The sequence below is a fragment of the Oncorhynchus kisutch genome, linkage group LG27, assembly GCF_002021735.2.
Source record: "Oncorhynchus kisutch isolate 150728-3 linkage group LG27, Okis_V2, whole genome shotgun sequence".
Classification (NCBI taxonomy): Eukaryota; Metazoa; Chordata; class Actinopteri; order Salmoniformes; family Salmonidae; genus Oncorhynchus; species Oncorhynchus kisutch.
The window spans coordinates 36,104,617-36,121,859 of record NC_034200.2 but is presented as its reverse complement, the minus strand read 5'-3'; the positions used below and the strand labels follow the sequence as shown (position 1 = coordinate 36,121,859).

General features: G+C 43.0%; 2 protein-coding genes across 3 annotated transcripts in view; one reads left to right on the top strand and one right to left on the bottom strand.

Annotated features, from left to right (window-relative positions):
- The window catches only part of LOC109871922 (probable G-protein coupled receptor 158), a 139,911-nt gene extending 128,389 nt beyond the window's left edge, over positions 1-11,522 (top strand). For both annotated transcript variants that reach the window (XM_031806537.1, XM_020462952.2), the window contains exons 9-11: positions 5,866-5,971; positions 6,302-6,448; positions 7,576-11,522. In XM_031806537.1, the coding sequence (XP_031662397.1) occupies positions 5,866-5,971; positions 6,302-6,448; positions 7,576-9,381 (2,059 nt within the window). In that variant the 3' untranslated portion in view covers positions 9,382-11,522. The remainder of the gene's footprint in view (positions 1-5,865; positions 5,972-6,301; positions 6,449-7,575) is intronic.
- On the bottom strand, positions 1,677-5,205 carry LOC109871923 (macrophage mannose receptor 1). The gene is made up of 2 exons (XM_020462953.2): positions 3,800-5,205; positions 1,677-3,474 (listed from the first exon to the last, which is right to left on the bottom strand). Exons 1-2 carry the CDS (start codon positions 5,061-5,063, stop codon positions 3,083-3,085), a joined length of 1,656 nt encoding a protein of 551 aa, XP_020318542.1. The 5' UTR covers positions 5,064-5,205; the 3' UTR covers positions 1,677-3,082.
- Positions 11,523-17,243: the final 5,721 nt, after the last annotated feature.

Sequence of the window (17,243 nt, the reverse complement as noted above, 5' to 3'; positions counted from 1 at the left end):
CTGGTCATGGGTGCACCTCAGCCACGCTCAAGGTTCTAAACGACATCATATCCGCCATCGATAAGAGACATTACTGTGCAGCCGTATTCATTGAACTGGCCAAGGCTTTCGACTCTGTCAATCACAACATTCTTATTAGCAGACTCGACAGCCTTGGTTTCTCAAATGATTGCCTCGCCTGGTTTACCAACTACTTCTCTGGTAGAGTTCAGTGTGTCAAGTCGTGAACCCTGGGTGTGCCACAGGGTTCAATTCTCGGGCCGACTCTCTTTTCTGTATACATCAATGATGTTGCTCTTGCTGCTGGTGATTCTCTGATCCACCTCTACACAGACGACACCATTCTGTATACTTCTGGCCCCTCCTTGGACACTGTGTTAACTAACCTCCAGACGATCTTCAATGCCATTCAACTCTCCTTCCGTGGCCTCCAACTGCTCTTAAATGCAAGTAAAACTAAATGCATGCTATTCAATCGATCACTGCCCGCACCTGCTCGCCCATCCAGCATCACTACTCAGGACAGCTCTGACTTAGAATATGTGGACAACTACAAATACCTGGGTGTCCGGTTAGACTGTAAACCCTCCTTCCAGACTCACATTAAGCATCTCCAATCCAAAATTAAATGTAGAATCGGCTTCCTATATCGCAACAAAGCATCCTTCACTCCTGCTGCCAAACATACCCTCGTAAAACTGACCATCCTACCATCCTCGACTTTTGTGATGTCATCTATAAAATAGCCTCCAACACTCTACTCAACAAACTGGATGCAGTCTATCACAGTGCCATCCGTTTTGTCACCAAAGCCCCATACACTACCCACCATTGCGACCTGTACGCTCTCGTTGGTTGGCCCTCGCTTCATACTCGTCGCCAAACCCACTGGCTACAGGTTATCTACAAGTCTCTGTAAGGTAAAGCCCCGCCTTATCTCAGCTCACTGGTCACCATAGCAGCACCCACTCGTAGCATGCGCTCCAGCAGGTATATCTCACTGGTCACCCCCAAAGCCAATTCCCCCTTTGGTCGTCTTTCCTTCCAGTTCTCTGCTGCCCATGACTGGAACGAATTGCAAAAATCTCTGAAGCTGGAGACTCACATCTCCCTCACTAGCTTTAAGCACCAGCTGTCAGAGCAGCTTACAGATCACTGCACCTGTACATAGCCCATCTGTAAACAGCCCATCTATCTACCTACCACATCCCCATACTGGTATTTATTTATTTATTTTGCTCCTTTGCACCCCAGTATCTCTACCTGCACATTCATCTTCTGCCGATCTACCATTTCAGTGTTTAATTGCTATATTGTAATTACTTTGCCACCATGGCCTATTTATTTCCTTAACTTACCTAATTTGCAATCACTGTATATAGACTTTTTGTTTTCTTTTGTTCTACTGTATTATTGACTGTATGTTTTGTTTATTCCATGTGTAACTCTGTGTTGTTGCATGTGTCGAATGCAACAACTACTCTTTATCTTGGCCAGGTCGCAGTTGCAAATGAGAACTTGTTCTCAACTAGCCTACCTGGTTAAATAAAGGTGTTCTCAACTAGCCTACCTGGTAAAATAAAGGTGTTCTCAACTAGCCTACCTGGTTAAATAAAGGTGAAATAAATAAATAAATAAACAGCAGCACTGACGAATGTGTTGACTTGACAACTGCGTTGGAGTTTTGAGTGACTTTATCAATGTAGAAGCAACAGTCATTTTTCATACTTTGATCTGGCTTCCTTCAAATATCATCCAATTTAATATAAAACATGACCTTTAAATACCTTTTTTAACAATCTATGAAATGTTTGTTTTTTTATTACACAGCAACTTGACAAATATATATATTTATATTATTTTTGCCACATTGGCGGTGGATCAAATAATCAACAAAATAGTAAAACAATCACTTAAACCAAAAATAAAGAGTTCAAAAACAGCATCAAAATATGACATTGAAACAATAATCAAACGTCACATACTCACACATACTATTGACACTAAAAGGACAGTCAAATTGAACATCAACAATGATCATCCAGGTCTATATGTGATTGAAAGACTAATAAAATGTTTCGACAAAATATGTGAAAAGGATGTGAATAAACAACCTCAAAAGATAAAACAGTATAACAAGATTATTATATATTTTTTTAACCTTAAACATAATCTATACAAATCTAATAATTTATTAAGTCACACACACAACACAATATAATGTCAAACAAAAAAAGTTGTAAAGTTACAATCGTGAAAATGTATTGTTAAAACAAGAGGCCGCCCGGAACTTTAAAGACCCTCACTCCCTTCGGTCTCAACATTCAACACACAAGCCATTCTTGTGATTATTGTGATTTTGCTGTTCATTGTAAATGTTTATTGGCTGATGTAGCTGAATTGTATCTATGATCGTATATCCATTTTTTATATGTTCTATTTATATCTGTAAATCGACCAATGATATCAAGCCATACCCAGCCATGATTACAGAGACAACTAGTGACACACAGTGTTTGTCATTATACCCTGATGAAGACAGCTTGTCTGTCCAAACGTTGGTTATTAAATTATTACATCTGAGCTAGAGTGTGATGCTTTTCTTTTTCAAAAGCTGCGACAGCAACATGCTTCCAGAAAGTTCTATGAATGAAAATATATAGATCTGAAGACTGAGGGCCGGTTTCCCCAGACACAGATTAAGCCTAGACATGGACTAAAAAGAATTCTAAATGGAGATTCTTCTCTGCTTTTTTTTGTCCAGGACTAGGCCAAACCCATGTCTGGGAATGGTACCCTGCTAGAGCTGGGTCCAGATTCTATTACCTTGGTCCAGATTCTACTACCTTGGTCCAGATTCTACTACTTTGGTCCAGATTCCACTACCTTGGTCCAGATTCTACTACTTTGGTCCAGATTCTACTACCTTGGTCCAGATTCTACTACCTTGGTCCAGATTCTACTACTTTGGTCCAGATTCTACTACCTTGGTCCAGATTCTACTACTTTGGTCCAGATTATACTACCTTGGTCCAGATTCTACTACCTTGGTCCAGATTCTACTACCTTGGTCCAGATTCTACTACTGTGGTCCAGATTCTAGTTTTTTTTTATAGGTGCAGATGAAGTTGAGCTCTACTGTGTCAGGCAGACTGACCCACTTGTGTCTTCCATCTTTCTCTACCGCCCCGGTACTCCTCACTCCGGTTCTCCCACAGTCCTCCATGATGGTCCCGTTTCCCGAAGCCCAGTTGTTGTAGCAGGTGGACTCTCCACTGACCCAGAACCAGAGGTTCAAAGTGCAGGTGAAGCGCAAGCCCAGCCACACATGAGGAGTGGAGGCTCTCTTGGCCTGGGCCTCCACCCATCTCTGGACCTTTTCAGAGTGGACAGAGACCAGGTTGTTGTGGTGCTCTCTGCAGTAGGCCAGGGCGTCTTTCCACGTCTTATTCTGACGGATCAAGATCACCTTATCTGAGGAAAAAAAACGAGTTTGTGATATTATAACAAAGCCTTTTTCAAACCTCTCCTCGGGGACCCCAGCCATACCATGCATTTGATTTATTCTAGATCGAGCACACCTGATTCAACTTGTCAACTAATCATCAAGCCCTTAAATCAGGTGAATCAGGTGAAGTAGTTAAGGGTTAAAACAAAATAGTTTAAATGTCTAGGGGTCCCAGAGGAGAGGTGTGTAAAATCTTGTTATAACACACATTCAGTGGTGTAGCTGTAGTTTACTCCATGCTATAACTCAGCAACATTAGAGATGCCATAAACAGAGGAGGGGGTCACTCACTGTAGTAGCAGAAGAAAGGTTGTTTTTCATCACACTTCTGAAAACCCCAACGCCCGGAATAGTTCATAAATGTCACAGCACAGATCTGATTCCCTTCGGTGTTATCGTGTTGTCTCTCATGCCAGTTTCTGAATGAGCAGTTACTCTGGTCCGACCACTTCCAGAAGCTTCTGAACAGGCCAATCCACACACTATCACCACTAGCCAGTCTAAATATCTCCTCGTTCTCAGTCTGGTTCCTCACACTGGCCAGGTCTGTGTGATTCTCCCTACAGTACATCTGAGCATCTCTCCAAGTCATCTGATTATTATTAATCAAATGGAATTTCGTACCAGAACTGGTCAGTCTGTCATAGCAGATAAATGCATGTGAATTGTTGCAATTAGATGTATTCCATTGGCTACCGTTGCTCATCATCACACAGTCCTCGTTCCCTTCCCTGTTATTTGGTTCGTCTTGGCGCCAGTTGAAATATCCCTCACTGCAATCATTGTCTGACCACTGCCACTCTGCCTTCCAGTCTCCCTTCTTTAACCCTATCCAGGCTGCTTTAGTATAATCACTGTGTACAGCTTTCATCTGTCTGTCCAAGTCCTCCACGTTGTCTATGGTGGCCAGGTCCGTGTACCGGTGTCTGCAATAACTCTGTGCTTCAGTCCAGGTCTTATTTTGGTTCACAAAGTGATACTCGTCATGAGAGAGGCATGTTGCAGATGAACAGTGTCCCGCTAGACTGCCATATACCTCCACCTCACACAGAGTGAGAATTTGGTTATTGCCATGGATGATCACACTGACATATTGTCCCTCCATCTCTTTACAGTGGAAGGTCTGGTTCTGTCCTGCTGAGATGCTGGAGATGACCTCACATGTGGGGTTGTTGTTGCCGTTGTTCTCCAGTGAATTACCAATACGAATCTCTGAACCATTGAGCCTCTCAGGATTGCTGTTTCTGTTGGTGATTACAACAGTAGTCACTTTGTACACATCCAGCAGGTTCACTCTCCACCAGGGGTTGGTCTCCTTCATTGTGTGGGTGCAGGATCCATTGTCGGCGTTTGGGTCTTTGTTCCCGTCAATGGCATTAGAAGCTTTCACATGATTAACATTAGTATTTTGAGCAGAGTACTGTGATGACTGAGTGGCCGCTCCTTGTAACGCAACGTTTACTGTTGAGGTGCTGCTCATCTGGGCTAATAACGCAACTCCCATTAAAGAGCAGAGAGATAGACTCCACTGCATGGTTAGTGGTGGAGGCTTCATTCAATCATCTGTCTTCTGTCCTCTGTTCGATTTGAAGTTCTCTCTGTGTCTCTCTCACTCGTTCTGTACATCCGTCACCTTTACTTACCGATATATCATCCTTTGTACACAATGAAACTCTTTCATGATTCATATCCTGGGATGTACAGCCTGCTGTACCTAGCCAGACCTGTATCTATGCAAAGCAATGTTTTGTAGTTTGAGTACATGCTGTTTTCTTTTGGTTTTCCACGCCGTTGGTTGCTCCATGCAAATAATGGATATTTTAGGTTTTGTTTGTGGTAACAGGGTGAGAGTGTGCGTCCCTCTCCTATTCAAATAGATTTCTACTCTTCCTCTTTCAAATCATTTAACCAATGACCGATACTCAGTAACCGAAACTCATTGAGTCAGGGAGAACAACAGAATAGAAAGACACTTTGTAAAGAAAGATAAATCCATAAGCTAAAAAAAAATGAAAAAAAGGGATCAAGTCCAATCTTATGTCTTCATAGTGAGGGCTCTTCGTCCCTGAGCTTCCTGGCTACTCATGTCAGATAGTGAAGATCTTGTGTAGTGGATGTGAAACTCATACGTAGAATGTTGACTGGAGTACATTGGTCACATCACCTAACCGGAGATTTAGAAGCCAACTGTTGCTCCCAGAGTCTCTTTCTCTGTTGGCTAAGACAGTTGGCTTTGAGTGGCGTCTTGTTGTGCAGAAGGTTGTGAGTTCCAGCCACAGCTCGTGGCAGAATATAATGTACTCTGTTACACTTAGATAATAGTGTCCTGAATAAAACCTGTTGGTCTTTATCGGCAGGTTCACTCTGGCTCCTCAGTGGCACCCTGACTGGATGCTCATGTTGGTCTTCACTCACACACACCTCACCGTGACTGTGTCTTTGGGGCTGCTGTTTGTACCAAAGGTAACCCTGCTCTCTCTCCTGTCACTTTTCCCTGAATACATAACCAGTACATTAAACAGCTTCGATAGTAGTATCGTACTGTAATTAAATGCACTTCTGGGTATTTCATCTCTTCAGTCCCGTGGAGAACTTTTAAACACTTTCGCTGAGTGGGGAATAAACTGTTCATTTCTAAAGTCTTAATTAGAATCCTCAAAAGTAGAAGTAAAAAACAATGGGATCAATCTTGTCTGTGGGCGACATGTCTCTCCAAGACACACACACTGTGGGAAAGTGCACCAGAACATTTGAAATAATATCACTCTGTCTGTTTTTTTCCCCTCTCGTTAGTGTCTGTCCACAGTGACCCAGGCGAGTGATGACATTGCCACTGAAACCTATGAAGAGGAGCTGGACATGGGCCGGTCCGGGTCCTACCTCAACAGCAGCATCACCTCGGCCTGGAGCGAACACAGCCTGGACCCCGAAGACATACGGGTGAGCAGGGTCCCTCCCTTTTTTTTCTCTGTTCTGTAAACTTCATTTGTTCTGGTTTTTAAGTTCTCACGTTTTAATGTCATGGGTGAAAGACTCCCATAGTGAATGAGGAATGGCAAATGGAGAATGGTGAATGCAGAATCCATCGAGTTGGATAGAGTTTTGATAGTTTTGAGAGTCCCGTTGGTAGCAAATCCGCGATCGGATGTCATCCATCTTATTATCAAGTGATTGGCCAGTAGAACGGAGGGTGGAGAGGTGGCCGGTTCTCCCTTCCCTTTAATCTCGCCAGTTTCCCCCCTCTCTTGCCTCTGTAACGTCGGCGTTTCCTCTTGGGTAGCCTGGAAATTGGGTCACAGAAAGGTTACAGAAAGGTTACAGAAATGTTCCAGAGCAGATGAGGGGAAGTTAAAGCCTGAATTGAGGTAATTAACTGCCGATCTGATGTTAAAAAGTTATTGTCGGTTTTAAGAAATGATAGCGGATACTTTTAGTGAAAATAAAGTAAAAATAAACAACAAAATAATCACAAAATAGCAAAGTTTGGTCGGAGCTTACAAACGGCAGCCATCCAGTATGGCGCCAAGATTTTCACATCTTTACAGTGTAGAGACTGTTTAGATTAAGCGCCCATTTGCTGTTATGTTTGAGAACATTCAGAATTGTAATAATTAGTCATTCAAATGTAATTTGTATAACGCTTTTCATTACAAAGAAATATGCAGCTTCCTAGATTTGATAAAAGGGCGATGGTGTCCGATTTGGTTTTGATGTATACTTGAGTATCAGCAAAGCAGTGAAAGTTGATGATTTAATGTCTGAGGAGTTAGGTGAGTGGGAGCGTGTAGATTAAAACAGGATTGGCCCCAACACTGAACCCTGTGGGAAGTCGCTACCTTGTGGCAACATTCCGGTCTGTCAAAGAAATGAACCATGGTTAGTTTGGTTTGTGTCTGTGATGTGTCTGTGATGTCAATTTATGTCTCTAGAGCAACTACAAAATATTTGCATTGATCAAGCATGGTTTTCTCATCCACTTCCTTCCTTCCTTCTCTCTCTCTCTCTCTCTCTCTCTCTCTCTCTCTCTCTCTCTCTATCCCAACCCATCCTCTGTGTCATCATTGTAGGACGAGCTCAAGAAGCTTTACGCCCAACTGGAAGTCTACAAGCGCAAGAAGATGCTGGCCAACAACCCACACCTGCAGAAGAAGCGCAGCTCCAAGAAGGGCCTGGGCCGCTCTCTCATGAGGCGCCTCACTGAGATCCCGGAGACCTTGCACCGACATGGCAGCTATGGCAGCCGTGAGGAACGTGACGGTAGCGAGCACGGGAGCAACCGCAGCACCCTTCCACGGAATCCCTTCGACTCGTCCCATTCAGGTCACAAGTCCAGGGAAGACTCTTTGAAGAACAAAGTTCTGGGCCTGAATAAGTCACACAGCTACGACCACGTTTGTGACCAAGCTAAGGAAACTGCCAGCGGAGAGGGCTTGGGTGGGGACAAAATGGCCACCGCCGATGGTTCCTTGCTGGGATCTCTCATTAGGAGGCAGGTTAAGAAGTCACCGGAGCCTGCCCCAAAGGTGGAACCGGCCGAGTCAGTGCCCTTGGTCTGCAAGTCGGCCAGCGCGCACAACTTCACAGCGGACAAAAAGCCCATTCAGCTGAGGACGTCCATCATGCAGAAGTCACTGAGTGTCATCACCAGTGCCAAAGAGAAGATGCCCGGGCTCACCAGCAAGACCCATAGCGCAGAGGATGCCAGCAAGAAGGGACTCAAGGGGCGCGATGGGAGGATGCTGTCTGAGGTGGACGAGATGGAGTGTTATCCTAAGATGATCATCAGCCAGTCAGTAGAGTACTCCAGGACACCCATGGCCAAGATGGGCATCATGAAGCAGCAGGTGAGTGGCAGCCAGCCGTCCATCAATACAGAGCCGGGGAGAAACCTGTATGACCTCTCCGAGGTGTGCTCTTGGGATGTGGAGGAACCCCCAACCCCATCGGATGGAAGGTCCCAGAAGCATGTGTCCATTGCTCCGGGAGAGACCACCACGGTCCACAGGGGTGATGGTGGTGGTGGCACGGGTACCACCAAGGGCAGTCGCTCCCAACAGAAGCAGCAGAGAACCGCAGGGCAATCGCCTGCAGGCCGACAGCGCTCCAAAGACAAGGGGTGTGAACGAGACGAGGCCAGAGAAACAAGGAAGCCCAGGTCTCCCAGATCTCCACTCCTGCTCAAACCGGAGGTGTGCCCCTGGGCCTTTGAGGTGCAGCCGATGTTGGGAGGCGATTCAGACACCATCTCTCCAGAGAGGATCAGACGTAAGAGGAGCGTCACACCAACTGATGGGAAGCCCAAGATCCTCCACTCAGACTACTCCAAATCCACAGGGAGTCTGCTGCAGCCGCCCACCCTGATGTTGGACATCTGTCCCTGGGACTACAATGAAGCCCCAGCCCCGCCTTCCCCCAGCCAGGAGAAGACCTGCTCCAGTCCCACGGCTCACTCCAAGCGGAAACGAAAAGGTTCGTGCTCCTCCAAAGAAAGGGGAGAGAGGGGTGAGAGAGAGAAAGGAGGGAGGGACAAGGAGGAGGAGAAGCAGCACAGGTCAAAGAGCAAGGAGAGCTCCTCCAGCAGGCCCTCGGAAAGACCACGTGTCATCCAATCATCAGAGGGTGTTCCGGTCACCGTGCCAACATCTGGGAGACGGAGGAGCTCAACAAGAGACCCGGAGGCGTCGAAGAACAAGAGGGTAGAGGCGTGCCCGTGGGAGGTAGAGGACGCGCATGCCAGCGTAGCACAGACAAAGCCTTCTCCAGCGAAAGAAAACTCTTTGAGTTCTAATAACAAACAACCCGTTAGCACTGCTAAAAGGGTTGACGTTTGCCCCTGGGATTTTGAAGACAATGGGTCAGAGAAAAGTGCATGATAATCAAAATAATAGACTATGTGTTTTGTATTCACGACACAAATGCCTTGCAAAGTGGGTTTTAAAGATAAGGGTGGGGAAAAACAGTTGTACTGTGGTTATGACTAAATCATTTTGTGAAGTAAAACATGCAATACGGTCTGTTAAAGCATTTCAAACAAAGTATTTGTTCAAATACAAAGTCCTGTTGTTAGTTGTGCAGCTTAAAGTCACTTTATCCGCAATGTAGAGACATGTTTAGTCGGCACTATTTGCTTGTACATTTGCTCAGTTTGCAGTTTTGCGCCATTTGTCACACTCTTTAATACATTAAACACGTCCTTACTACCTGTGAGGGAATTTACACTGAATGAATTACAGACAACAACCTGATTTAGACAGGTTTGTACAAGAACGTGGGACTGATTTAACCAGTCCATTTTTGTAAACAACTAATTGATGATGTTGCCACATGTTCCATTATACTGGACTGGAGTTCTCTTTCTGTCTGTTTCCTGCACCTGGGTCATTCCAATATTCTAAACTGGAGTTCTCTTTTGTCTGTTTCCTGCACCTGGGTAATTCCAATATTCTAGACTGGAGTTCTCTTTTGTCTGTATCCTGCACCTGGGTCATTCCAATATTCTAAACTGGAGTTCTCTTTTGTCTGTTTCCTGCACCTGGGTAATTCCAATATTCTAGACTGGAGTTCTCTTTTTTCTGATTCCTGCACCTGGGTCATTCCAATATTCTAGACTGGAGTTCTCTTTCGTCTGTTTCCTGCACCTGGGTCATTCTTGTCAAGTAGTGGGCCAAGTATGAATTCAGAGTGTTGGTCATCGGGAAGTGTATAATATAACTTCCATATGAAGCACAGTGCACAGATAAGTATACTGTTAATTCTGAGGCCTTATAGTTATTGTGTAGCAACACGAGGATGCATCCCCTTAAGGAAGTGTATCTATTTGGTCTCCTTCCAGTCAAACATGCTTTGTGTTCGTACAAAAAAACAAACTAAAGTTTATCTTTGATGCATACATTTTGTAAAACTGCTATAGAATGTGACAGAGCACTTCCAGAAATTGCTTTGTTGTCAATTCATCCATTTACATCCAAAATGCTACAGCATTTGGTAATGGACATTTTTTGCAACAGAAACAAACATTTCTTATTGGACAAGTTCAACTTAGTCCCTCCCCTGTTTCAGTCTGTTTTTCTCCAATTGGCTTCCTAGTGAGTAAAACCCAGCTAATCCGTAACACAGTTCTTCTCAGTGGTGGAAAAAGTACCCAATTGTCATAATTGAGTAAATGTAAAGATGCCTTATTGGAAAATGACTAGTGTAAAAGTGAAAGTCACCCAGTAAAACAGTACTTGAGTAAAAGTCTAAAAGTATTTGGTTTTAAATATACTTAAGTATCAAAAGTAAAAAGTATAAATAATTTCAAATTGCTTATGCAAGCCAAACGACATTAAACTTGTTTTTATTTATTATACAGTTTTTATTATATTATTATTATTTATTATACGACATTAATCTTGTTTTTATTTATTTACGGATAGCCAGGGGAACACTCAGACATAATTTACAAATGAAACATTTATGTTTAGTGAATCCGCCAGATCAGAGGAAGTAGGGTTGACCAGGGAGATTTTCTTGATAAGTGTGTGATTGGACCATTTTCCTGTCCTGCTAAGTATTCAAATGTAACAAGTATTTGTGGGGTTTCTGGATAAATGTATGGAGTAAAAAAAAGTAAATTATTGTCTTTAGGAATATAGTGAAGTAAAAGTACAAATTGTCAAAAACATAAATAGTAAAGTATAGATATCCCCCAAAAAATGACTTCAGTAGTACTTTATGAAGTATTTGTACTTTAAGTACTTCACACCACTGATTCCGCTGTATCCATTAATGCTACAGTGACTTCTGCATGACAGTAAACATATTGGCCCAACGTCTCACTGCTCTTAGCAAACTCTGCTCCGTTATAACCTGTTTGTTGAGTGAACTTGTACCGCTGTCGTCTTATTACTATAATGCTTGGTAACACTGCTGTTGCATCCACATAGGGATATTTATATTGTACATTTATATTGTGTTCTGTTGTAATCGCATGTACATAACTCCCCCTTAAACCTGCAATAAATATTTATAATAAAACTCAGTCTTTTTCTGTTGTTATTTGATGGGTAGTATCGAACAGTGCTGACCAAACCCTGTTCTGGGAGAGAAAACCTACTGTTTCATAACACAGAACAACACTACACCCTGGTGGTGATGAGCATACATAACCAAACTGTTGACAATAACCAATGTACACTGAGAGTACAAAACATTAGGAACACCTGCTCTTTTCACCTGACGAAAAGCTATGATACCTTATTGATGTCACTTCAATCAGTGTAGATGAAGGTGAGGAGACCATTTAAAAAATTAAGCCTTGAGACAATTGAGACATGGATTGTGGATGTGTACCATTCAGAGGGTGAATGGGCAAGACAAAAGGTTTAAGTGCCATTGAACAGGGTATGGTAGTAGGTGCCAGGCGCACCGGTTTGTGTCAAGAACCGCAATGCTGCTGGGTTTCCTGTGTGTATCAGTAATGGTCCACTACACAAATGATATGCAGCCAAACTTGACAAAACTGTGGGAAGCATTGGAGTCAACATGGGCCAGCATCCCTGTGGAACGTTTTTGACACCTTGTAGTCCATACCCCAACGAGTTGAGGCTGTTCTGAGGACAAACGGGGGTGCATATCAATAATTAGGAATGTATTCTTAAGGTTTTGTACACTCAGTGTATATTTTATGCAGGGCCTGTATTTCAAACCAAAGTCATTTCAAATTCTCTGAAAGTGATTGTGTTGTTGTTTGAAGTTAGTTTGAGATGATTTGGGAAATGGAATCTGAAGGATTTGTACTTTGGGGAACATTGACTTTTGGTTATAAAATTCTCATATTTTTGGCAGTGACAAAGTAAACAAGACTACAGGGTGGATAGCAATCTCTCCTTGACGATAGACTGCTATCAATAAGGAAACAAATGTGTTCATTTGACATTTGTTTGAATGAGCCCCCTTTAAGGGGCCCATACATGCTTATGACAAGTCTTATAATGGTACTTTCTCACAATCCATAAATTATTGTACAGATTACAATTTTATTAGGTGTCTAATATCAAACTAATGAAGTCCCAACATAATAAATTATACTTGAGCCTAACAGATGGCTAACTTTTAAAAACCCTTCCATTTTTAGACATTTAATCCAGCGCATTGAATTATTAAATATTGAATATACTATTGAATATACTGAACATATATTGAATATGTGTTGATATTATAATATAATAAAAAATCCTATATTTCAGAGAATGACATGCATCTGGTCAGTACTAGTTCAAAGCTGAATACAGAGAGAGACTGTGGGCTGTAGTGCAGGGTCAAAGCTGATTACAGAGAGGGACTGTGGGCTGTAGTGCAGGGTCAAAGCTGATTACAGAGAGGGACTGTGGGCTGTAGTGCAGGGTCAAAGCTGATTACAGAGAGGGACTGTGGGCTGTAGTGCAGGGTCAAAGCTGATTACAGAGAGGGACTGTGGGCTGTAGTGCAGGGTCAAAGCTGATTACAGAGAGAGACTGTGGGCTGTAGTGCAGGGTCAAAGCTGATTACAGAGAGGGACTGTGGGCTGTAGTGCAGGGTCAAAGATGATTACAGAGAGAGACTGTGGGCTGTAGTGCAGGGTCAAAGCTGATTACAGAGAGGGACTGTGGGCTGTAGTGCAGGGTCAAAGATGATTACAGAGAGAGACTGTGGGCTGTAGTGCAGGGTCAAAGCTGATTACAGAGAGAGACTGTGGGCTGTAGTGCAGGGTCAAAGCTGATTACAGAGAGAGACTGTGGGCTGTAGTGCAGGGTCAAAGCTGATTACAGAGAGGGACTGTGGGCTGTAGTGCAGGGTCAAAGCTGAATACAGAGAGAGACTGTGGGCTGTAGTGCAGGGTCAAAGCTGATTACAGAGAGAGACTGTGGGCTGTAGTGCAGGGTCAAAGCTGATTACAGAGAGGGACTGTGGGCTGTAGTGCAGGGTCAAAGCTGATTACAGAGAGGGACTGTGGGCTGTAGTGCAGGGTCAAAGATGATTACAGAGAGAGACTGTGGGCTGTAGTGCAGGGTCAAAGCTGATTACAGAGAGAGACTGTGGGCTGTAGTGCAGGGTCAAAGCTGATTACAGAGAGAGACTGTGGGCTGTAGTGCAGGGTCAAAGCTGATTACAGAGAGGGACTGTGGGCTGTAGTGCAGGGTCAAAGCTGAATACAGAGAGAGACTGTGGGCTGTAGTGCAGGGTCAAAGCTGATTACAGAGAGAGACTGTGGGCTGTAGTGCAGGGTCAAAGCTGATTACAGAGAGGGACTGTGGGCTGTAGTGCAGGGTCAAAGCTGATTACAGAGAGGGACTGTGGGCTGTAGTGCAGGGTCAAAGCTGATTACAGAGAGGGACTGTGGGCTGTAGTGCAGGGTCAAAGATGATTACAGAGAGAGACTGTGGGCTGTAGTGCAGGGTCAAAGCTGATTACAGAGAGAGACTGTAGTTACTTTGTGTTCTGACAATAAACACCAGAGGCTTTGTCTTTTCTACTTGTGTGTAAATGATGGTGGTCATGCTTATTTGTTTATTAGGAGTTAGTCCATTTTATTACATAATCTACACCGTAACAGATTTATATTTTTTTATTAATAGAGTAATTTAGGGCATTATCAACAGTAAAATACTTTGAAACATTTTACTCCAGCATGCTGTAAATTATGGTGCATTGTGGGAAAATCTTGTGGGCGGGGAAAGACTTGCTGTATTTTGAATGGTGCTGTAATTCAACCACACCTAATACAAGTAGCGTACCGTATCTTTGGAGAGCCTTTTGATCACTAGCGGGCGCAAGGTATTTTGAAGCGTGATTTGTAAGAAGCTATATTTGTTGCATCCATGAGCGAGAATGCTGTACCAATTTATATTTTATGTGATTACAGTGCCCCCATCAATAGAAAATGTATAGGGGACAGATTGAAGTGGCAGCCAGTCTTGAACCTTAAATGGTTGAGCATTTTGTCATGTCTTTTTGGTCTGTTTTGCCCTGTGGTTGTTGACAGTTTGGAAGCCTTTGCCAGTTTGGAAGCCTTTGTTAAAGGCCTTTAAAAGTGCCTCCAAATATTCATTCATATGCTGTAAACACTCTACTTAGCAAACCAACCTGCTTGCACCAATCCCTTGTCAATACAGTAAAATACTGTGAAATACAAATCCCTCTCATCAATGAATTTCATTGATTCATTCTGATTACGGTAGTGTTTACTTTTTTTTACAGTACAATACAGTCAATTTTAGGGTTTTTGTAGTGTGTGTCATTATACAGTACTTGCTTTGATACCATATCAAATCAAATCAAATCAAATTGTATTTGTCACATACACATGGTTAGCAGATGTTAATGGTCACATGGTTAGCAGATGTTAATGCGAGTGTAGCGAAATGCTTGTGCTTCTAGTTCCGACAATGCAGTAATAACCAACAAGTAATCTAACTAACAATTCCAAAACTACTGTCTTATACACAGTGTAAGGGGATAAAGAATATGTACATAAGGATATATGAATGAGTGATGGTACAGAGCAGCATAGGCAAGATACAGTAGATGATATCGAGTACAGTATATACATATGAGATGAGTATGTAAACAAAGTGGCATAGTTAAAGTGGCTAGTGATACATGTATTACATAAGGATGCAGTCGATGATATAGAGTACAGTATATACGTATGCATATGAGATGAATAATGTAGGGTAAGTAACATTATATAAGGTAGCATTGTTTAAAGTGGCTAGTGATATATTTACATCATTTCCCATCAATTCCCATTATTAAAGTGGCTGGAGTTGAGTCAGTGTCATTGTCCGTGTGTTGGCAGCTGCCACTCAATGTTAGTGGTGGCTGTTTAACAGTCTGATGGCCTTGAGATAGAAGCTGTTTTTCAGTCTCTCGGTCCCAGCTTTGATGCACCTGTACTGACCTCGCCTTCTGGATGATAGCGGGGTGAACAGGCAGTGGCTCGGGTGGTTGATGTCCTTGATGATCTTTATGGCCTTCCTGTAACATCGGGTGGTGTAGGTGTCCTGGAGGGCAGGTAGTTTGCCCCCGGTGATGCGTTGTGCAGACCTCACTACCCTCTGGAGAGCCTTACGGTTGTGGGCGGAGCAGTTGCCGTACCAGGCGGTGATACAGCCCGCCAGGATGCTCTCGATTGTGCATCTGTAGAAGTGTGTGAGTGCTTTTGGTGACAAGCCGAATTTCTTCAGCCTCCTGAGGTTGAAGAGGCGCTGCTGCGCCTTCTTCACGATGCTGTCTGTGTGAGTGGACCAATTCAGTTTATCTGTGATGTGTATGCCGAGGAACTTAAAACTTGCTACCCTCTCCACTACTGTTCCATCGATGTGGATAGGGGGGTGTTCCCTCTGCTGTTTCCTGAAGTCCACAATCATCTCCGTAGTTTTGTTGACGTGTAATATACGTAATATGAAATACTCAATTTAAATACTCAAAGCCTGAAAACTACTGTAAACTCCTGTCATATTCATACACTGTAACCCTTTCTTTTTTTTGGTAATATAAATCTTACATTTTATCTCCAGAACAGAAATACATGTATTGTATAACGATTGCTGATAAGGTTTCGTCTCACCTTGACAGATGTTAATTCTTTGTTATATTATGCATGATTTCAATGTGTACTGAACAAAAAAATATAAATGCAACATGCAACAATTTCAAAATATTTACTGTTACAATTAAAACAAGTAAATCAGTCAATTTAAATTAATTAATTAGGCCCTAATCTATGGACTGGGCAGGGGTGCAGCCATGTGTGGGCTTGGGAGGGCATAGGCCCACCCACTGGGGAGCCAGGTCCCAGCCAAGCACAATTCGTGTTTCCCCACAAAAGGCCTTTACTACCCCCTCCCCCCCTCAGATGATCCCGCAGGTGAAGAAGCCGGATGTGGAGGTCCCGGGCTGGTGTGGTTACACATGGTCTGTGGCTGTGAGACTGGTTGGAGACGTACTGACAAATTATCTTAAACTACGTTGATGATAGAGAAATGAAGATTTCATTATCGGGCAACAGCTCTAGTGGACATTCCTAAAGTCAAGCATGCCAATTGCACGCTCCCTCAAAACTTGAGACATCTACGACATTGTGTTGTTTGGCAAAACTGCACATTTTAAAATGGCCTTTTATTTTCCCCAAGCACAAGGTGCACCTGTGTAATGATCATGCTGTTTAATCAGCTTGTTGATATCAACTTGATATGCCACACCTGTAAAGTGGATGGCTTATCTTGGCAAAGGAGAAATAACAGGGATATAAACAAATGTGTGCACAACATCTGAGAGAAATTTTCTCGTGCATATGGAACATTTGTGATTATTTATTTCAGCTCATGAAACATTCCAAATAATGCCATAGTCTGAAGATAGATTATATAGATTCTAGTCTGTCTGGAGTAACCTGAAAGCACATTAAGAAATATAATATAAATCCAATTCAGCTGTGATTATTTTTTGATTTGACAAGTTTAAGGACCATACATTGAAATGGGTTTAGAATATTTATTTGAAGAAATGTAATGGATGTCAGAAGGATTCAGGAAGGGAATGAGAATTGGGTCAGATGAAGCCTAAATCCTTGGAGGAACCTAAGAGATTTTAGACAGAAGGGGTCATGCAAAACTTGATCATGCTAGTAACACACAGTGACATCCATTACAGAACACAGAGGGGGAACGTTAGTTTGACCAGGTTTAAGTAGAGTGGCAGTGGTGATTAAGGA